The sequence below is a fragment of the Carassius carassius genome, chromosome 36 (assembly GCF_963082965.1).
Source record: "Carassius carassius chromosome 36, fCarCar2.1, whole genome shotgun sequence".
Classification (NCBI taxonomy): Eukaryota; Metazoa; Chordata; class Actinopteri; order Cypriniformes; family Cyprinidae; genus Carassius; species Carassius carassius.
In genome coordinates this window covers 18,989,377-19,011,643 of record NC_081790.1, presented here as the reverse complement: position 1 = coordinate 19,011,643, position 22,267 = coordinate 18,989,377, and the positions used below count along the sequence as shown (strand labels likewise).

Genomic DNA, 22,267 nt, shown 5'->3' with positions numbered 1-22,267 from the left:
ATGTGTTTTTCAATTGTAATATTTCTGTAAAGGCTTGGGACAGAAAAATGGACGTTTCTGTAGAATGACCCAGGTAGTAGCCTACTTGTTTTTAAGGGCTAATTGTTAAAATAGCTTGCCATATATACACCCCTGTCTGCGCACTTCTCCAGCCCCCTGTTCACCGTTTTCTCTCTCTCTTCTCGCTCGATATTCAGGAACGACTAGTGAGCAGTAACGCGCGCTAGTTCTGCGAGTCCACACCAAGTTTGTGACTTGAAATAAACGAGAGACTTCTAAAAAGCGCAGCGTCGAGAAGAGCCTTAACCCTTCTAGAGACAGGGGAAAAGCAGATTTAAAGACGTATATTCCCCAAAGACAGCGGTGAGTGATTAATTTGATTGACAGTTACGCAGTTCCTCATGATAGAATGCTGCATTGTGACGACACGCGCTTTTAGATTTTTTGTAAAGTTGTGTTGTGACATTGTTCGGAACAGGCTGTGACATCATCATAACGTATCAGTGCAGCACGTTCTGCTCGTTCAGTGAGTTGCTGTAGGACTATATATAATTAAAGGCCAGGTGTGCGCAAAGCTTATTGTGAAGAATAGCACACGCTGTATACGTTGGCAGTGTATATTTCCATTCTGTCCCTTTGTAAATATGGAAGGATCACGTCTGGAGGGGACAGAGGGGGAGACACTTGGGCAGTTTGGTATGACTATATTTGGAAAGTGATCGAGTCTGTAGACAGTGAGGGGGGCCTTCTCACATGGGACAAACTATTGTGTGGTTTAAAGATACTGCATTCTGATGGGGATTTAACAGCTCTAGCTACCCATGTGGTGTTGTATCAGTGTCAATTGCGTTTTGTCAGTTTAAAATGAATAATAAGTGTTAATTGTGATTTCACAAATTTTGTGCCGTGGGGATCCAAAATGTATGTATGTGTCTCAGACTATATATTAACCTTTTCATCTGCTATGAATTAGTTAAAATTCTAACTTGTGGATGTATAAATTAGAGATAAGTGCAAAGAACCTTGTTGTTAGTTGACTTCACTACCGCGTGGATTGTAAAACTAAGAGTAAGTATGGATGTTTTAAATTGAGTACAAACATGCTTGTTCAACATATTTTATTATGTCCCCAAAATGATAAACAAATTGGAAACATTTTAATCAAAAACAGCCAAGATTGGAAACAAACATAGAAATATGTAAAATAAATAAATATACACTAAAATCTTTAAAACCAAGCAATACATGTCAGATAAAATATGATACTTTAACATGTAAATCAAAGAAACATATGTGACTGTTACATATCAAATTAAACAAAAACTGGCTGAATCAGATGATACCAGTTCTAGTTAACATTAATTAAAAATTGATATTTTTGTTCCTTAAATTTGTGATGTAGTGACAGCTCCAGCTTGAAACACCTGTTCGCTGTGTCACTGTGCAGCACCAAAAATGTTGTCATTGTTCTTGTTGCATAGCAATGTTCTGTCAGAGTCTATATATGTAGTATCTGTCTTGAAAAATATTTTAAGGAAAATTTGCATGTAATTGTTTGCCATGCAACGATTTTATCAAAGATCTCTCATACTTGGGTGACTAATTAACATGATTGCAAATTATAAGTTTTACTTTCTTAGCTCAGCATTGTTTTTTTGTCCTTTATATTAACTTCTGCTGTCTTTATAAACTTTATAAATATTTCATTTAAATATTTTGTGTCAGTGAAAGGCAGAGCTTAACCTTAAGAAAATGTTGATTGTCAACCTCAGAAAGTCAAAATAAATATTAAACAAGCTGCTTAATTTTCTATTTATTTTGCAACATTGACATTTTGTGTTGAAGCAGATTGTGTGTCTGTTTGTTTGTGTCAGTCATCTATTGTTTCTACAAATAATTATCTCTACAACTGTGAAAAGGATTTTTAAAGGAAATAATTCCTCTACAATGTACATTAATGTTTATTACAGTTATACCTGTCACCATAAAATTTCCTCATTATTTTCAAATTATGATTACCATTATTAATGTTTATAACTATGCATAATGTGTATAGCGATGTGTATTCATGTATCTTTATATGAAGATGTATATTTAAAACTTTAAACAGGCCATTATTTAGGGAGTAATTAATACCAGAAAATTCATTATTATTAGATTATTATAGAAAATAGATTATTCATTAATAAAGCAAAGCAATATTTTACTGTCAATGTCATTAACAAATATGTTTTTTATTAAATTATCGATAATTACAATTGAATTATACATTATTAAGCAAGTTGCAGTCAAATATACATTTAATTAAATTTAATTAAATTTAAAATACATTTAACAGTTTGATAGGGATTACTAAGCAGCTTTTCCACAGTGTGTACACCAAATCATTCTTAAATATGATGTGTTATTTAGGCTATTTTATGCATATTCAATATGTGTCTCTGTTTTTCACAGCCATGAGTCGCAGCATTGTGCGCCAGAGTAAATTCCGGCATGTTTTTGGGCAATCGGTGAAAGCGGATCAAAGTTATGATGACATCCGGGTTTCCAAAGTGACATGGGACAGTTCCTTCTGTGCAGTTAACCCAAAGTTTCTGGCAGTTATAGTGGAGTCCAGTGGAGGCGGGGCCTTTCTGGTTATGCCGCTCTCAAAGGTGAGTGGCTTGAGGAGAAAACTACTAAAACATGTACAATCTTACAGCCTTTGTCTACTCTTTCATCTTTATGGGTCTATATTTATGGGTATGTTTGTTCAAGAGCCTCAGCCGTGGCTCATGTTAAGGGGGCCCATCCCCCACAGGGCTTCCATTTCATCCTCATAGAGGCAAAGTTTTGAACCCCATGGAAACAGGGTACACAACTTGCATGTTGTCTAAATCTTCTTCTGTGACATACCGAAGCTGAGTTTAGAGATGATAAGTAAGCGTTTTTGGGCTCAATAATGGGCTCATCATTAAACTGACATTGACAAATTTAAGCATAACCATGACATTTCTGATGTGATTTCACTTATCATATAGATTAGATTATGTGTAATGAGCAACTATTTAATTTAATTTGATAAGGTTGTGTTCATCAAATTCAACCCTGATACCAAATTGTATATATACATTTATATATATATATATATATATATATATATATATATATATTATTTTTTTATATTATATATTATTATTATTATTATTATTTTCTGTAACATTTGAGAAAATAGAATGAGCTATTCTATATTATTTGGCCCCTATATTACACAAAATGAGTAATTTTGTCTAATATTTTGCTTGAAAATTGTGAGTGTGCTAACTGTCTTTAAAATAGTTATGTTTGGGACTACTGTATAAAGATCGGTAATGCTTTATTTTAAAGTGTCCTTGATATGTTACATGTACTTCTATTGTAATAACAATAAATTATACATTATAACTTGAAAGTAACCCTAAGACAAACCCTAATCCTAACCCTAACCTTATAGTAAGTACATTTAGTTAATTAATATTACTCAGTACTTAAATGTATAATTACACTGTAACAAGGACACCTTAAAATAAAGTGTAACTTAAAGTTCTTATAAAAATATAATTTTGATGTAAGTTACACACTTAAACAGGTCTTCCATAATGGAAACAATTGTAGAAATATTTAGTTTGGCATTAAAAAGCATCTTAAATTACTTCTAGTTGTTGCTAATGCATGTGTGACCTTAATATATTGATAATATATTGAGCCACACAGTATATCACATCATTATTTTTTGTGTGTGTGTGAGTTTGTCTTGATTCTCTATGGGTCCATGGTCAGTTAATGCCCTTTTAGTTTAGCCTCTGTCGAGTCACGAGCATATATCAGCAGGCTTTGAAAGATACCCTATAAATACCCAGGTAGCCATCTCCTCTGCACTCAGTCTCAACAGGCCAAAAGAAAAACTCCCTTTTCAACGCCTCATCACAGAGTTATAAATACACACCAGGAGAATGAGGACGGGAGGGACTGGAGGAGGAGCAGCCGAACACAGAACCAACACGTGCTCACACCAGCTCCACACAAATAACAAAAAAACATTCGAAGAAGTTACATCAGAATCCCTAAAGAATAATTATGATTTGATAACATCAGTTTACAAATACATGCCAGGGACAAACAAGAAGTTAAATATTTGTGTCAGTGAAAAGCAGAGCTTAACCTTCAGAAAACATTGCTCGTCAACCTCAAAAGGTCAAAATAAATATTAATTAATTTTCTATTTATTTTTCAACATTGACAATGTTATTCACATTACAAAAATCATGGGATATATCTACGTAAAAAACCCCGGTTTATGTGTTTTTGTAACACCAAACATTAAATAAATATTTGTTAAATAAATAAATATTTCCTATTAATTAAATCTTGTTTGATATTTTTTAAACAGTGGTAACATGGTTGAATATAGCTTTCAATTTCTGTAAAATTTGAGAAAATGGAATGAGCCTGGGTGTTGCTTCCTGGGTGTCACTTTTTAAATAATTTTCCATGTTTTCTAATATGGGGGAAATTATACAGTGACAGGGCTGTGCATGTGCATTTAAATATGCATGCAGCTAAAAAGTTCAAAGTTTTTGGATTACAAAAGATGACACTGGTAAAAAATAAATTACTATATATATATATATATATATAATTATACATATATATATATATATAATATGGTTTTCAAAAAATATTAAGCAACTCTTCAATATTTAAAATAAGAAAAAATGTTTCTTGAGCATCAAATTACCATATTTGAATGATTTCTGAAGGATCATGTGACACTGAAGACTTGAGTAATGGCTAGTGAAAATTCAGCTTTCTCATTACAGGAATAAATTACATTTTAAAATATATTGAAATAGAAAGCAGTCATTTTAAAATTTCTGCATTTTACAATGGTGTTTTTATATTTTTTTTCTTTTTGATCAAATACATGCAGACTAAGAAAAAAGTCTTACCAACCTATATACTGACTTTATATGCCTCCCAATACTTAACATTATCTTTTATTCTTTGTTTTAATATGCTATAGGTGGGTCGAGTGGACAAAAACTATCCTCTAGTGATTGGACACTCAGGGCCTGTTCTAGACATTGACTGGTGTCCTCACAATGACAATATCCTGGCCAGCTGCTCTGAAGATACCACTGCCATGGTAATCATCCTGACAGACATTCATAAACATCTCCATTGCCTGCCAGCCAATAGCCTTGTAGTCATGAACATGTTTCGGTTGCATTTTTACAAACAAATGAAGCATGTCTCCATATATACCTACTCGCACTGGAGGGAACGATCAAGGTGACAGACAATAGTGTTAATATGAAGGGTGATGACTGGAGTTAACGGTTCAGGCATGGGACTGGAGCTGGTATTTATAAACATGTTAGAAAGGCACTCTTGGCCAGAAACCTGTTCACAAATAAGCCACTGGAATGACAGACAAGGAAAGATGGGTCTAAGTTGTCTATAGAGATGAGTCATTTCATTTTCAGAACACACTGAAACATATGCAAACATTTCTGTATACAGTGACCTCATGAAGTATTTGGACGCCTAAGCCACACTTAAAAGTGTATAAATGTCATTGCATTAGATAAAAATAAATAAATAAAATCAAAGTTACATTTATGTTAAAGGTAACACAAAATAATTTCTAGTTAAAATTATAAAACAATACACAGTAGATAGACTGAAATAGTATTTTCTTTTTACATTAACATTTTTTTGTAGTTTATGAAAAAAAAGAGAATTGTATCATAGTAAATCCTACACCAGATTTATTTTCAGTGTATGTCACTGTTCAAAAATTAAGATAAATAAAACTACAACTTTTAGAACACATGTGCAGTTCAGAAAAGTGAAGCTGCTTCTGAGAAAAGCTCTAGAAGTAATCCAAGTACTGCAGTGGCATTCACACGTTTTAAATGTGAGTATAAATGCTGAAAGTATTATACGGTCTACTGAAAACAAATATAGGATGCTTTTGCCCAAAGTTAAGCAAGACGATATAGAGGTATTATATATGAAGGATATTAGTGCTGTTTCATTACATTACAAACATGAATGGCATGCACTGTATGCACTGCTGTTAGAGGAGGTTAACTGCAGCTGTCATCTGTGCTGGCATTGCTGCTGTGCTCACTGGTTACCAAAGGAACTCTGGCTACAATGCACTGCAAGCCAATATATAAGATAGTTTAATCCATTTACTGTAATAATATATATAATATATAATATAATTTTTTGGTCTAGGCTGAAAGATTATTTTTGTTTAAGTACTATTAGGATACTACAGAACAAAATTAACAAAAAAGAATTTGCAATAAATACAACTACTATCATTACAACATTTTTTATTAAAAACATTGTGGTCAATCAACCTTCCACAGACTTGATGAAGTTTGAGTAGTGTGCGGGATTTTTCTACATTCTAACATGCTTAAAGCAGTTGAGCATGTATGTATGGCCTTACAATATGTATTTTTATGTGTTTTTAAATTTATTTGGAATAATTATGTTAATAAATATAAAAGTGTTAAAGTCTTGCAGGATGGTCTAAACTTTTTTTTTTTTTTTTTTTACAATTAATTATAATCAAATATTAAATACTTTGAAGTTTGTTGAGGCCCCCCTGTTTGAGAACCATTGCTCTAATAGAATTGTGTTTACTCAGGTATGGCAGATCCCTGACCACACTCCCTCTCGTCCCATCAGCGAGCCCATTGTGGTGCTGGAGGGTCACTCTAAACGCGTGGGCATCATTAAATGGCACCCCACTGCCCGCAACATACTCCTCACTGCAGGTAAAGATCAGTACAATAGACACCAACTTCTTACATTAAAAGTGTATAAAAATAAGATTACTTCATTTCGTAGAAAAATAAATTTGGAGCAGTGGAAAGTCTTTGTTTCCATTCAGTTTGCATTTGTCTCAGGCAGTGATAATCTGATCATCATCTGGAATGTGGGCACTGGAGAACCCTTGATGACACTGGATGACCATCCTGACCTCATCTATAACGTCAGTTGGAACTACAACGGTAGCCTGTTCTGCACCACCTGCAAGGACCGTCGCCTCCGAGTGTGCGATCCCCGGAAAAACGAGGTGGTGGCGGTAAGTATTATAGCGGAGAAAAGAAGAAAAACCTCACAGCTCTTTGTAAACATGAACATTATGGACATTTTTTCTTCTGTAGGAAAGACTGTGCCCACATGAGGGTATCCGGCCAATGAGAGCAATTTTTACCAAAGAGGGAAACATTTTCACCACAGGTTTTACCAAGATGAGCCAGAGAGAGCTTGGCCTGTGGGATCCGGTAATGGATAGTATATTTACTCACCTTCATGTTATTCCATACCCATTTTGCTATGGTAAATCTTCAGTTCAAATTGAAATATTTTTAATGAATCCTGAGAACCGTTTGTCCCAATAAGATGCAGGTAACCAAAACATATGAGGGTGATTAAATGGTGACAGGAATTTCATTTAGGCATTTAAAGGAATTTCATTTAGGCATTTACTCATTAATAACAAATGTAATTGAATTCATTCTATTCATTTCAATCAGTTTTATTTAATTTCCCTTGTTAACTTTCAAATCACTGATGGTGTTCATTTCTGTCTTTGTTTAGACTAATTTTGAAGAGCCCATAGCACTACTTGAGCTGGACACAAGTAATGGAGTTTTATTGCCTTTTTATGATCCAGACACTAACATTGTGTATCTCAGTGGCAAGGTATGACTTCATGTTTCATCTTCATTTGTTATCATACTCAGGCTGGCACTGTAAAGTTGCTTCTGTGTCCCCACAGGGTGACAGCAGTATTCGGTATTTTGAGATCACAGAGGAGCCTCCCTATGTGCATTACATCAGCACATTCAGTAGCAAGGAGCCACAGAGAGGAATGGGCTTCATGCCCAAGAGAGGAGTGGACGTCAGCAAGTGTGAGATTGCCAGGTCAGTTTTGCATGGTTATACTGGTTGATTAGAATATGTGTTAGTTACTTTAATATGTACAGTGTACAGAAATACTATATATCTACATTGCCATTAAAAAGTTTTTGAGGTCAGTGATTTATAGTTTTATTCAGCAGGGACACATTAGATTACACAAAAGATTTCTATTTCAAGTAAATACTGTTCTTTTAAACTTTGAGCTTTGAGCATTCCTGAAGCTGAACCTTTATTATTTCTCATAGATTATATAAACTCCATGAAAGAAAGTGTGAGCCTATTATGATGACAGTACCCAGAAAGGTAAGCACATACTCTTTGTGTAGGGTTATTTCAAACCTGAACCACTATGAACATAAAATTAAAGTACTGAAAACCAAAAATTGATTATATGATGCTGAAGTACAGCGGCATGCGGAAGTTTGGGAACCCCTTGCAGAATCTGTGAAAATGTGAAAAATGTTAACAAAATAATGATCATACAAAATGCATGTTATTGTTTTATTTAGTACTGCCCAGATGTTTACATATACTTTACAAGACAAAAAACAAATCAGCTGAAATTATTCAAATAACCCCCTTTAAACGTTTGGGAACCCTTCGTTCTTAAAGAGTTAGTTCACCCAAAAATGAAAATTCTGTCATTAATTATTCACCCTCATGTCGTTTCAAACCCATAAGACCTTCGTTCATCTTCGGAACACAAATTAAGATATTTTGATGGAATCTGAGAGCTCTCTGACCCTTCATAGACAGCAATGCAACTGAAATGTTCCCAAGTCCAGAAACATAGTAAGGAGATTTGTAAAATAATCCATGTGACATCAGTGGCTCAACCACAATTATACGAAGCTGAAAGAATACTTTTGGTGTGCAAAAGAAAAAAAAATGCCTTTGTTCAACAATTCATGTCCTCCGCATCACCCATTATCCATAAACATATGCTGTTCTGTGTCAGCTGCATCACGCCAGATCCATTTCCTACGTTGTTGTGATTTGATCTGAATGGAAACAGCGTATCCGGTTTATGGATATTTTTGGGTGAACTAACCCTTTAATACTGTGTGTGGTTGCCTGGATGATCTATGACTGTTTTTTTTTAGTTTTATGATGGCTGTTTATGAGTCCCTTGTTTGTTCTGAACAGTTAAACTGAGCACTGGTCTTTAGAAAAATCCTCCAGGTCCTGCAGATTCTTCAGTTTTCCAGCATCTTTTGCATATTTGAACCCTTTCCAGCAGTGACCGTATGATTTTGAGATCAATCTTTTTACACTGAGGACAACTTTTAAAAAAGGTTCAAACATACAGTACTGGTCCTCCAGAAGGAAACATGATGCATTAAGAGCTTGAACAGGATGAAGATGTCCAATTTTCTTCTTATTTTGTTGAAATATATATTTTTTCCTATTTAGTACTGCCCTTCGGAAGCAACAGAAGATAATTGCATGTTTCCTGGAAGACAAATTAAGTACAGTTTACCTTGATCTTAAAAAATTGAAAAAGTTTTCTCCCCCCGACTCTTAAAGGTACAATATGTACAATTTTTTAATTGAAATAACCAAAAACCACTACAACAGTGTTGTATATTTTGCTGACTTGTGTACACATTATCCCAAATGTTTTGAAGAATGTTTAAATCCAGAGAAATAAGCGCACAGAGTAGCATTATAACAGGACTTTCAGATGTATCTAGTATGATAAAACAGCGCTGCTTTAACCCACATATGCACGACCGGAAGTAGCGGAAGCGGTCAAATCTAGTAAAAGCTCCGCTGCTTTCAAGCTGTGTGTCAAGCTTGTCTCTCATTAGCAACAGCCTCGTTTCGCTTCAACGACTTTCAGCTTCATACTACGATGTTAATAAATCTTTAATACATTAGCTCATACATAAACATGATTTTTTTTGGTCTTGTGGACTATATGTAAACATCTTTTATGTAAAATATCTTAGGACAGTTATAAATAGAAAAAATAACATGCATTTTGTACGATCGCTCTTATTTTGTTAAAATTACTCACATTTTCACAGATTCTGCAAGGGGTTTCCAAACTTTCGCATTCCACTGTATGTAAAATCTGTGCGTCCAGTTACATCATTCTCTTTCTGTTGTTATGATTCCAGTCAGACCTATTCCAGGATGATCTGTACCCAGACACAGCAGGCCCAGAGCCGGCTCTGGAACCTGAAGAATGGATGCAAGGACAAGACGCAGACCCCTTATTAGTGTCCATGAGGGATGGTTATGTTCCTCCAAAGACTAGAGAGCTAAAGGTGGCCAAGAAGAATGTTCTAGACAGCAGACCTGCAACACGTAGAAGCATGTCTGCCGTAGATGGAAGTAGTTTGCCCGTAAGTAGAATGTCTTGCTTATCTTTGGCCTTAAAATACCTTCTTCATAACTTTGTTCCTTCATCAACTTTATTACTTACATTTCTTAAGAATCAAATAGGGCTGGGAATTTTATCGGATTCATTAAAAAAAAAAATACATTAACATTATAACAACATAAGATTATAACAACAAATCCTTACAATGTTTTTTGGCGCGGTTTTGAATCTATAATGCTATGGCATATTAATGTTTTAGCTGTAAATTGATGTCTAATATGAGGAAAAAGCACCATTAAATTATATCATTCAAGTTTTTTGATACTTTGTCCTTGGAACAAAAAACATACAGTGTATCAATTCAAATCACAAATGAATGACTTAATTGAACTGGTTGAATCACAAATGTATCACAACTCTATCACTGAATCAGTCAGTCAGTGACTTGTCTCTTTTACCTAATATTTTTTGGATCATTTTTTTCAATTTCAATTTCTTTCGATTCCCATCCCTAGAAGCTAAACATTATTTTCCATTTCCAAATTAAGCCTGTCCTTGACTTGCTGTTTTGCTTTTTTCCCTCTCTTTTTTGCTCCTGTTCATCCTCCTCTTACTGTCACTACGCTTCTCTCTTCTATTTCCTCTTTCCAACTGCCATCTTCTTCTTTGCTTTCTCTCAATCTCTTTCAAACTCTAGCCTCAGTTGTTGGAGAAGCTTGTTGAGGAGATCCAAAATCTGAAGGCCACAGTTCTTTCTCAGGAGAAACGAATCTGTGACTTAGAGAATAAGCTCTCTAAATACACTAATGGTACAGTCTGAATAAAGTTCTCATCCTGTGCACACTGCCCAACTCACTGCTAACCCCTTACAACTAAAGTATGAGCACAGATAGGCCAAGCCACCTCAGCTCACCCCAGCTTTTATCAACACCGTAACTCCGGTTCAACTGGCTGTACCGCCACTTGACTAATTGACTTCACAGGCTTTTTCTAAATATGAATGAACCACATATACACTAGTTACATTTCAGTTCATTAGGTGATTTAATTTGGCAAAGGCACTTATAATGCTCGTGCTGATGCTTTGTAGATTTTTTTTTAAATATATTGTGTAGTAGCTCACAATATTAGCCATATTCCTTAAATGCTTAAGGAATCATACCAAGAAGAATTTATGTCAGCTATGCAAAAGTAAGGCAAAACCACCTTCATTTTAGGATTTACAAATCCTTTAATGTACATACTGCTTTTTACTATTCAATGCTGACAAAGAATGACAGAAGAAATGTAGCTACAGCTTTCTGTAGTGGTTAACAGTCACAGTGTCTTTGGTAGTCTCTGTCTGAACATACCTCATTGTAAAAACCAGGACTTGGGATCAGATGGTAGCATATGTAGCTCTTATTTGGTCAGCTCTGGACAAGCAACATCTATAGCATGACTATAATATGTCATGCGACAGTAGCGGGCTCAGTAATGCTGCCAATTCACTACACAATTTTGAAATAATCAGTGCTGTTCTTTTCACACTACGCTAACTTTTTGGGGTATCATGAAGTTGCTGTGCTTTGCACATAACATAATAGATATGTGACTGTGGGCCACACATCAAACAATTTCAGTAGGAAGAATCCCCATTTCTCATTTACAAAATGCATTTGCGAGAAGTGATACAGGATCTCACGTAATATCATGCATGAACGGAATTATGGCGTGTAACTGGTATTTCTTCAAATCAAAATGGTTATCAAGAAGCTTGCAATCTACAAAAACTGAAAAAAATATGAATATGGAGAAGAGATTGGTTGAGAAGATGACTTCTCAATATTTCCCTTGCACTATATTTTGTTCTCCTCACATTAGCTGTAGGTCATCGCTAATGTCATTTCCTGTCAAAACACATTTCACACTGCAAGATTTCATAGTGGCCCAGATATTTAGCCTGCTAATTAATTCCCAGGCATTAGTGCTTTTCTCAAATTGTGTCTTGCTCCACTTTATTACCTTGCACTATATGATAGTCACTCATGTGAACAAGCATTAATTTGCCTCAGATTTAAGGCTGCCCTCCAGAAAAACCTTCTTGTTGGGGATCTCCAGAAAAAATAGGTCCTAAAATCTTGTAGTGTATATCCGGCTTGTGATTTCTGCACATAACTTATTGCCATTTTATCACAGTGGAATAGTTCACCCAAAAATTATGTACTTTTCTTGATATACTGATCCTCATATTGATCCAAAATATTAAAGTTTGTTTTTTGGTAAAATATTAAAGTTATTGCTAAATGTCCAAGCTGCTGTTTTCCATACACTGAATGTGATTGATTAATGTTAAGTGGAGTAATCAAAAGTGACAACAAAAAAAGTAACAAAAGTGGAACATGAAACTCGTGCGCTATATTCCGAAATGTTCTGAAGACTTACAATAACATTTTGTGGGGAACAAACATGGCATCACAAGATGCATCATGCCATCAATGCCATGGAAGATATTTGGTTCTTGCACAGCAGATTTCACAAATATAAACCTTTAAATCTTTAAATCAAAGCAAGCACATGAAATTTATTTGAGATCTAAACCGGAAGGAATTAATAATAATGGTCTGTTTTTCATAGAAAATGTATAGATCACATAGTTTCAGAAGACTTGGCATATAGTGTATGTGTTTGTTGGTGTGTATTAGTATTATACTTTGGTTACACTTTATTTTAAGGTGTCCTTGTTACATTGCAATTATACATTTAAGTAGTGAGTAATATTAATTAACTACATGTACTTAGAATATGGCAAGGGTTAAGATTAGGGTTTGGTTTAGAGTTACTTGCATGTAATTATGCATCATTTATTGTTATGGTTATTATTATAATAGTAACTACATGTAAAGTGTAACAGGAACACCTTAAAATAAAGCGTTACCTATCTTTTTTTTTGTATATGATATTTTGAAGATTTACAGAATCAAAACACACTTTCAATGCATGGAAAAAATCATCTTGAATAGCTTGAATTCTAGATTAGATTAAAACGTATTTAAATGAGAACTTAATTTTCATCTTTGGGTGAACAATTCCTTAAGGCAGATGCAGGTGGCTCCTGGGAAAATCTTTATATAAAGATATCAAATGTAAATCTAATGAGCAAAGTATGTTTGCATAGACAAGATTATCTCCATTTGTCTCTCTTTGTAAGACTGCTTGCATTATTGACTCTTAAATTGCTACTAACCTCTCACTTTACACACATCTGCATTTCCAGCTTTGACCAACACAATTAAAACTCATGTGGCTTCTGAAATTAACACTTCAAAATGTATATATTATTCTAAAAAACATGAAAAAAAAGCAAAATATCAAAACCAAAGACATTGTTTTATGTTTATGTAGAGGATATTATGGTTTGAATAAAACCTTTTGTACAAAAAAAAAAAAAAGTTGCCATTGTTGTACGCAGTCACTTGCTCATAAAAATGCATGGACACACGACACGTCCACCATGGTTAATTACTCTCTGCAAATTTATTTCTAGGCACATAGCATAAGGACCATACAGCTAGCACATTTTTATTATATAAACAACACAGGAACAAAGGGTAGTAATTTGGGTGCAATATCCTCAAGGTCTCTTACCTAGTCAGATGGTGAGATGTTACATTTTTTCAGTGTGTTCCACCTAGTACTTGAAGTGTATTTTGAATGCAGTAAAAGAAAGAAGTGCTTGAATCTTAGACTTTCAAGTGGCAAAACCTCCATTAGTTCCATTAGACTGCTATTGGACTGCTTTCCTGCAGCTAACAACGGTCTGTGGATTAAAGTATTGTTAATGATTTCTGAAAGAGGGGGAGCAGCGATGTTTACTGTGGGTAGGGGAGGAGGTACAAGTCCATTTAGCCTGACATGCTACTGACAGTAGAACAGATCATTTGGTTTAAAATTCTTTTGAGTTTTTCCACTTGCTTACTTGAGAAAACCATTGCTTACCAACCTCAGTGTTAAGGTAGGTTCCTTGTGCATTTGGTTAGACCTATAGGTTACCAATTTGAGAGCAATGTGGAACGTATTCTTCAGCCTGTTACCTTCTTTGCTGCTGGTCCTGGTTACAGTATTGCGTCGATGGAACTGGATCCGTCATCTTGCAGATAGCACTGTTCAGCAATTGGGTCACTGTATGTGGATTATTGCCTGTAGACTTTTGAAACTGCCATGCTTTACAGTATCAGGATCCACAGAAGAATGCCAGGCAGAAGTCAGATTGATCTGTAAATCCACGGCCCTTGCCAGCCACCTGAAGAAACACTGCTATACTTTGGCCCAGCCTCCTCTGGCAAGATGGCCTCAGGCTGACCCTCATTTTCAGATAATTACCAATCTCATGTGGCCCACAAAGGAACGTGCTGAACTGCAAGGAGGAGTCCACTTTACACGGGATAACCTTCTCCTAAAGGATGGGGGTATTGTGGCCCTGGATTGGGCTGTGAGTCTAATGGATCAACAAGCTCAGGGCAAAAGGGATCATCATCCTGGAGGAAGATTTCTGGGCCATCACTCTAGTAATCCTGCTATTGTTGTTATAATTCCCAATGCCCTAGGCAGAGTAACACCACACTTGCTCATGTTGTGCCACAAGGTTTTGCAACAGGGTTTCTATCCAGTGGTTTTCCATCGACGTGGTCATGGTGGCTGCCCACTGACTACTCCACACTACCAGGAGTTTGGAAATACTTCTGACCTTGCACAAGCAGTAGCATACCTGCGGAATCATCATCCATCCTCAACTTTGCTTGCAGTAAGTGAGAGCTCGGGATCAGGGCTACTGCTCTCCTATTTGGGGGAATGTGGCTCTTCATCCTACCTGACGGCCGCTGCTTGCATCTCTCCTGTGTTTCATGGACAACTGTGGTTTGAGTATGAGCTACCTTGGCTTTATCAGTGGATAGCCCTCATCTACCGCAAGTTTCAAATAAACAGGTAAAAAAATCCTACTGATATAGAAAGTCCAAGTTAAAGCAGGGGTATCCAAATTCGGTTCTGGAGTGGCACTGTCCAGCATATTGTGCTCCAACTTACCTCAACATACCTGCCTTGATGTTTCAAGTATGCCTTTAGTAAGACCTTGATTAGCTGGTTTAGGTGTGTTTAATTGGAGGTTGGAGCTAAACAGGCAGGCAGGACTTAAAGGCAGGTGCGTTGAGGCAAGTTGGAGCTAAACTCTGCAGGACACAGCCCCCACTGGAGACCCCTGGGTTAAAGATATGTTAATCCAAAAATGACAAATGAAAGAACCCATATTTAAATTAGATTATGCAATTTATATCCTGTGCTAAAATTGACAGTTTGCATTTAAAAGCCTTAATTTCAATCTTGCCATCACTTGGCACACAAGCAACATGGACATTTGTGGTGCTTTATGGCCATTTTTGAAGAGCAACAGCACCAATCCATCCCTTTTCTTTTATGCTGCCAACTACACATTTTTAGTTTTAGCTATTTTTGAATTGCACATGGCACTGTGTTCTTTTATGTGAGTAACACTCACTATGTATAGCTTTTCAAAGACAAGACCTGAAAGTGTCCCTGATGCCCAAGTGCAGGGCCGGCCCGTGTCATAGGCAACATAGGCAGTTGCCTAGGGCGCAAAATGACTGGGGGGCACCACACAAAATATATATTTTTTTTTTTGGTCAGAAGTGCACCCTCGTGACAATCGTGCGCTTCTACACCCATATATTAAGCAAAATAATTTCTGACAGTTAACTTAATTTTAAGGTAAGTAATTATAGTTATGTTGTACTAATTTAAAAACTTTCTGCGTCATTAGGTAACTATAATACATCATAAATTATTAACATGCAGTTAATTTTTTTTTGATATTTAAATGAGTGAAAAAAGAAATCATCAATCAAAAGAAATTATCAGGGATATAAGGCAGGAAGCGATGCAAAGAAGAGCAGATATATAATATACAAGAGCAATATACAAGTAAAAATCACAAGTTAACGACGTGTATTAGCTCTTGATGTTTATGTTGTATTTTGAAGTAGCGGTCTGGGAACATCTTCTGGTTGTTTGTTAACCGATTTTATTTGACCTTATTTTCTTTAAAATAAATGTAAGCTTCTGTAATGTTGTTTTGATTTCAGTAACATTACCAATTGCTTTTAATTCACCAAAAAGTGTCTAAATGTCTTTTAAAAAAGACCATGACTAGGACTATAATCTAGCATTCACAAATTGAAATTATTGAATTAAAGGTATGGGTATGCTAATTAGACTAAATAGCTAACTATCTGAAAATGACGTGACATTCAGCCAAGTATGGTGACCCATACTCAGAATTCGTGCTCTGCATTTAACCCATCCGAAGTGCACACACACAGAGCAGTGAACACACACCCGGAGCAGTGGGCAGCCATTTATGCTGCGGCGCCCGGAGAGCAGTTGGGGGTTCGATGCCTTGCTCAAGGGCACCTAAGTCGTGGTATTGAAGGTGGAGAGAGAACTGTACATGCACTCCCTCCACCTACAATTCCTGCCGCCCGAGACTCGAACTCACAACCCTTTGATTGCGAGTCAGACTCTCTAACCATTAGGCCACGACTTCCCCCAAATATCTGGCTAATATCTACAAATATATTACAAAATGTAGCCTTTATTTTGTTGCCTTTGTTGTCTGTTAAGACTATTTTAGGCATTTCATATTGCTCAAGGTGCTTCAACATCTCCATTTATATATTATCACAATTTATTTACTACTTATGGTAATACTTGTCAGTATTTATGTTGTGTTATATTATCTAAAATCTCGCGTAGATCACCAACAGAGCCTGGGCCAGCCCTGCCCAAGAGATATTTTGCAGGCTACATTAAATTGTATAGTGTACTGTATAGGCAGCATTATAGTGTTTCACAAAAGAACGTCTGTGGCTTGAAAATTACGAGGGTGAGTTAATGATAACCAGATTTTCATTTTTGGGTCAACTGAATCTTGTGAATGGGATAATAGAAAAACTGCATTCCAAGTTGGGGCATCACAAGATGCCACAGTGCAAAACTACCATCTGAAAAAAGCAACTATGAATTTATACATTTAACCCTTTCCACAGGTACGCCACTGCTTTGAGCTCTGAGATGGATGTAGCAAAAATTCTACATTGCAACTCCTTGCGAGATATGGAAGAGCTCATGTTCTGTGCTCCTAAGCAGACTGAAGAAAGAATATCAGACTCAGTGGACAATGTTGGAAAGGACAATTCAAGATTATCAGTGAAGCCTGACTGGCCAAGTTACTGGGAGAGGAATGAACCTTTACGAGATGCAGACGAAGTGGCAGTACCAGTACTCTGTTTGTGTAGCCAAGATGACCCTCTTCTTCCACCTCTCTCCACTGTACCTGAGGGACTTTTTCATAATAGCCCTTACTTCCTGCTGGCTGTGACGCAACAGGGAGGACACTGCAGCTTTATGCACGAGGATGGTCATGGAGGTACTACTTCCTGGAGTAATTCTGTGGTGCTGGAATACTTTAGGGTAGTTGCCGATTTCTTCAGGGTAGAGGATAAGAAAGGCTTCAAAGATGTTTTTGTACAATGTGGCGGCCAGAGTCTGCGGCATAGCACCAGTGCTGTGCTGTCCAGAAGAAGAACAACTTTGCTCCGGAAAGAAAGACCCATCCGAAGACGGCAAATCTCAACTCCCTCTGACAAATTCACATTTGAAGAGGAACAGGAGGATTTTACTTGGAACAGATCCTACACACGCTGAGTGAGAGAAGCAGGTGGTACCATAAGGTCATAGCATATTGGCAGTGCTAAGCTTCCTACCAGCACATGTTTAAGAAATATAAGGTGCCCTTAGTTAGGAAACCACAGTTTTGCAGAAATGATGACACCATGACACCACAAAATGGAAAGACCATGTTGATAGACAAAAGGGACATCTACTGACTGGTAAAGGGCTTAATTATGTAGACAGCTTGGTCTATAGCATTAGATGCTATATTTAGCCTTTTTTTCAGTCAAGTTGCAACAAGTTGATCTAACTCTCTGTGCAAGACAGTTTCCCCCTCAAAAAATAAAAAGCTCTGTCAAAATTCAAAAAGTACCATGTTCAAAAGGAATCAATTAAAAAATCCTCATGAAAAGGATGTTCATAAAAGTTAACACTACACCTGCAGACAAATATATTAAAGCATACAAATGACAAAACCAAAATGTACTAAAATTACTTTATTACAGTTGATTTGTTTGTCCAGTAGCCCTCTGCCAACAAAAGGAGTAATTACAAACAAAACATTACCTTTGTCCCCTTAGGATTTCATAATTTGTGTATATTTTAATTCACTTGTGTTTTGTTATGAACAGCCATAACATTTTTTGTAATCTCTCCAACATTCAGTTTTTTACAATCTATACATTTTAATACAGGCTAAATATGGATTGCTATGGTAATGTTGAAGCTAAAAAAAAAAAAAACGAGACAACCAGAAAAAAGAAAAAGGTTGAAATACTGGTAAACACTGTACAGAGATGTACCACCTTCTTTGATTATTCTTCATCCTGTTGTTTTCACACTTGTCAAAAGGGTCATTAAAACAAGGATGCTATGAGCTTAAGAAATCAGCTCTCTTATAACAGGGCACACTTCTCACCTTTGGAAAATACTGCATGACCCTGTTTGCGAGTGTAAACTCACATTTTGAGTCTTTGGCTGTACCTCTGGTCCAGTGATTCCATTAGAGTACTGAATGTGATTAAGTGATTGGCATGTTATAAGTCATTTACCCGGGTCAATAATCTTGTTAATTTGTTACATTTGGTCCAAATCTTTAGGATTGGCTCAGTTGGTTTTAGCTAGTCAGTCTGAGATAAGCAACTTCATGAAATCTGCAATCCCATGCATATACCAGAAATGTGCCAAAATACTGTTCATAGTTGATAGTTATTATAGATAGCATTGATATTACAAACTAGAATTTTTTTTTTTACTGGAAAAATGTTTTTGAAGCCATTCTGAAATAGGCATGACAGACATTTCTCTCTCTCTTTTTTTGAATGAAAACCTATGCCTTTTATCTTTTATAAAATGAAAGTTCACTGCTGGATCACAGATAACAGAACATGAGTACTGGCACTAGTGAATATGGTAATTCATACTTTTGAAAGCAAGGAGCAAAGAGAGGACTAAGGAAAGTGACATCCTCTGTATAAGTGTAATTGCAGGGGAAATATATTTATATATTCTTTTTTTTTTTTTGGCTGAGCTTGACACCTCCGAGAATATGCTTCATGTATACATATATAGAATTTTTTCTCTTTTTAAATAATCAATATTAGAAACCAAGTTATTTTTTCTTTTATTTTCACATTCAAGCAAATAAATTTTAGTCTAGTTTTAACTTGGGTCTTTAAATTGATTTCAATTTATTCATTGATTTAAATTTCTAAATATACAATATACACACACGTTTTCACGTTTTATATTCTATCTGACCTTTTTTCATTGCATTTCTAATCACTTTTTCTACATGCTGTGATAAGTGTTCAGTTGGAGGGTGGGCGGCAGTCGCTGGAGCTCTGGGGTGGGCATGGAAGAAACAAAGGCATTGCAGGGACGACAGCAGCGGCACCCACCCGCCCAGCAAAAACATTCAGCGGTCTCAAGCCTACCCAACCCAGACCTCCCCACCCCTAAAATCCACACAACACGCTCTTGTCAAACCCAGCCTGAGAAAGGGGAGGAGGGGGCACCCAAGGACCAGGAGATCTGCTTGTATGTGAGCAACTAAGAGTAGAAAAGGATGGTAAAGTGCTTTTATGTGATGTTAAGCTTAGTGAAAGAAGACATGAATGTGACAGGCTATTATCCTTTTGCATAGTTGCAATTATTAACTTTGGCATCACTAAATAAAAAGACTAAAACAAACATTAACATACTTCAACTGCTTCTGCTTTTATACTGTTATTCAGGAGTGATGATTTACCATGCCAGCATGCTTTAACACTTACGTACATTCACACAGCAAAACCTGTTTAAGTGTCATTCTACATATTCAGTTCAAGACACCCCTACCTTTCAAGACCACCAAAGTACCTCCACGTTAATATAGTTATATCATATCCCTCACCTACCTTATAACTTATGTCCTTTTGGCCTATAGCAATCGAGCACATCTGTTCATACACCTACTATCACAATTTTAGGCTATGTTTTCAAAGTTTTAAAAGCAAAATGGCATCCTGCTCTCCACGCAGTTTTTGGTTATTTGGACCTGTGGAAGGATGGCAATGGCAACATAAACAAAACAAAATCAAGATAATTCAATAATCAAAATATTTCTAACAAAATCTTGGAATTTCACAGTATCTTTTCAAAGTTAAAATTTGTTCTGGCACAAAAAGAGCATATGGTTTAATAACACATTAAAATTAGTGCTTGTTTATAAAATACTAAGCTAGACAAAATCAAGTGCATTGTAAAGCTTGATTCTTTCACTATCTGCTATCCAACCTTTATACCCTCTATTTATATATATTTCGGCAATTGTTTTCTTATGAATCAATGTTTTTCCTCTCCTGCTCTATACAACCGAAACCAGCTGTTAATGAGACCATGATAAAACCCACTGCATTAAGACTTACAGTCTCACCTGTGAGAGGTAATGCACAGCATTCATATATTCATTCTCACCCTCACTAACATTTTCAAATCAGATAAACACACTCTACATATGCAGTGCATTTTCTCTGAATTCAAAACTTTTTCACATCATTGCGAAAATGACATTCTGGATTCTAGCTGTAGTTTGATACAACTGGCCAGTTCCCTTCCGGCTAACATTCTTAGAACTTAAACTACAATGGATGCATTTTGTGCTTAACATGTGTATAACATATGAATGTAGAGGATTAGAAATAAAGGAATGGGTGTTAAAAAAAAAAAAAAAAAAAAAAAAAACGGTGCCCCTTTGTCCCTTCCCCTATGGCATTTTGGGTCAAGATGGGTGTTGTGGGAGAGCAGCGGGTGGTCTTATGTGTAGGACAAGTGCGAACCATTGGAAATCTGAGAGGCGATGCTGGCACTCCTGCTCATCCCCTGCTCACTGCGGCCCCCTGAGGTGGCCCGCCGTACCACCTGGGGACTGTTCCGTAGCCCAACACTTCCCCCGCTCGAGCGCTGACTGCCCCCAGACACGTGGTGCCCCCAGGGAGGTGGCCCCCCTGAAGGCAGGCCGTGACCCCAAGGCTGCTGGATAGAGTCACTGTGGCTTGGGTGGTGGTGGTGGCCGTGCTGGCTGCCGCTATGGTGCCCTCCCCAGTGTGACCCCTGAGAGCCTGCACCGTACTGAGAGCCCCAGCTACTCTGGGCCCCCGGGAAGCTGTGGCTGTGGCCGTCGGATGAGGCCAGGCTAGAAAGCACCATGTTGCTGAAGCCCAGACGCATGCTTTCAGAGTCAAACGCCTCGATCTCCCGGGCCTGCTTCTCTAATAGACTGCGGATTCGCTCTGAACGCTCATTTTGCAGGGTAACCATCTCCTCTTCAATCTAACCAAAAACCAAAATTGAATCAGGTGACATTACCATTGAAGACATTACCTTTTCAAAGATACTGTACGTAGTTTTGGCTAAGGCTAGAATGAACCACACAACAAGATTTTTGGCAAGATTTGAGGTATGGAAGAATCAATGCTAGCTGATGAAAATCAGAGATAGTATGGTATATTTTATTAGATATAAGATATGATTGAAGAATATCCTGGGAACTACATGAATACAAACAGGAAACTTCACTTTTGCATCATTCTGAATCTGCTTGCACATTTTTGTTGAGCACAAAAGTAGAAATTTTTGGAGGAATCTCCGCCTTTTTTCAATATTGCATCCAAATTCTAAATTGGAGGGTCAACATAATGGCAAAACACTTGTTCCTGTGCATTAAGTGAATATGATGTGTCTTTTTCAGATGTAAAATTAGGT

The 22,267-nt window shown here is 36.6% G+C and overlaps 3 protein-coding genes across 3 annotated transcripts in view; 2 read left to right on the top strand and 1 right to left on the bottom strand.

Annotated features, from left to right (window-relative positions):
• The first annotated feature begins 175 nt into the window (after positions 1 to 175).
• coro6 (coronin 6) lies at positions 176 to 12,425 on the top strand. Its single transcript, XM_059526657.1, has 11 exons — positions 176 to 363; positions 2,455 to 2,654; positions 5,042 to 5,164; positions 6,686 to 6,815; positions 6,948 to 7,126; positions 7,209 to 7,328; positions 7,645 to 7,749; positions 7,826 to 7,971; positions 8,214 to 8,271; positions 10,092 to 10,319; positions 10,995 to 12,425. The coding sequence occupies exons 2-11, from the start codon at positions 2,457 to 2,459 to the stop codon at positions 11,115 to 11,117; spliced, it is 1,410 nt and encodes a 469-aa protein (XP_059382640.1). The 5' UTR covers positions 176 to 363; positions 2,455 to 2,456; the 3' UTR covers positions 11,118 to 12,425.
• Positions 12,426 to 14,149: 1,724 nt separating this feature from the next.
• LOC132117385 (protein ABHD15) lies at positions 14,150 to 18,515 on the top strand. The gene is made up of 2 exons (XM_059526648.1): positions 14,150 to 15,262; positions 17,398 to 18,515. The coding sequence occupies exons 1-2, from the start codon at positions 14,343 to 14,345 to the stop codon at positions 18,053 to 18,055; spliced, it is 1,578 nt and encodes a 525-aa protein (XP_059382631.1). The 5' UTR covers positions 14,150 to 14,342; the 3' UTR covers positions 18,056 to 18,515.
• Positions 18,505 to 22,267, bottom strand: part of taok1b (TAO kinase 1b) — a 51,462-nt gene continuing 47,699 nt past the window's right edge. The window contains exon 20 of the mRNA XM_059526647.1: positions 18,505 to 21,835. Coding sequence (XP_059382630.1) covers positions 21,320 to 21,835 — 516 coding nt within the window. The 3' untranslated portion in view covers positions 18,505 to 21,319. The remainder of the gene's footprint in view (positions 21,836 to 22,267) is intronic.

Bases quoted from the DNA above. Each gene is read 5' to 3' on its own strand.
- coro6 (XM_059526657.1), top strand. From the start codon at position 2,457: ATGAGTCGCAGCATTGTGCGCCAGAGTAAATTCCGGCATGTTTTTGGG. The intron at 7,127-7,208 runs GTAAGTATTATA...TTTCTTCTGTAG, and splicing joins GGAAAAACGAGGTGGTGGCG to GAAAGACTGTGCCCACATGA. The intron at 7,329-7,644 runs GTAATGGATAGT...GTCTTTGTTTAG, and splicing joins AGCTTGGCCTGTGGGATCCG to ACTAATTTTGAAGAGCCCAT.
- LOC132117385 (XM_059526648.1), top strand. From the start codon at position 14,343: ATGTGGAACGTATTCTTCAGCCTGTTACCTTCTTTGCTGCTGGTCCTG. The intron at 15,263-17,397 runs GTAAAAAAATCC...CCCTTTCCACAG, and splicing joins CGCAAGTTTCAAATAAACAG to GTACGCCACTGCTTTGAGCT.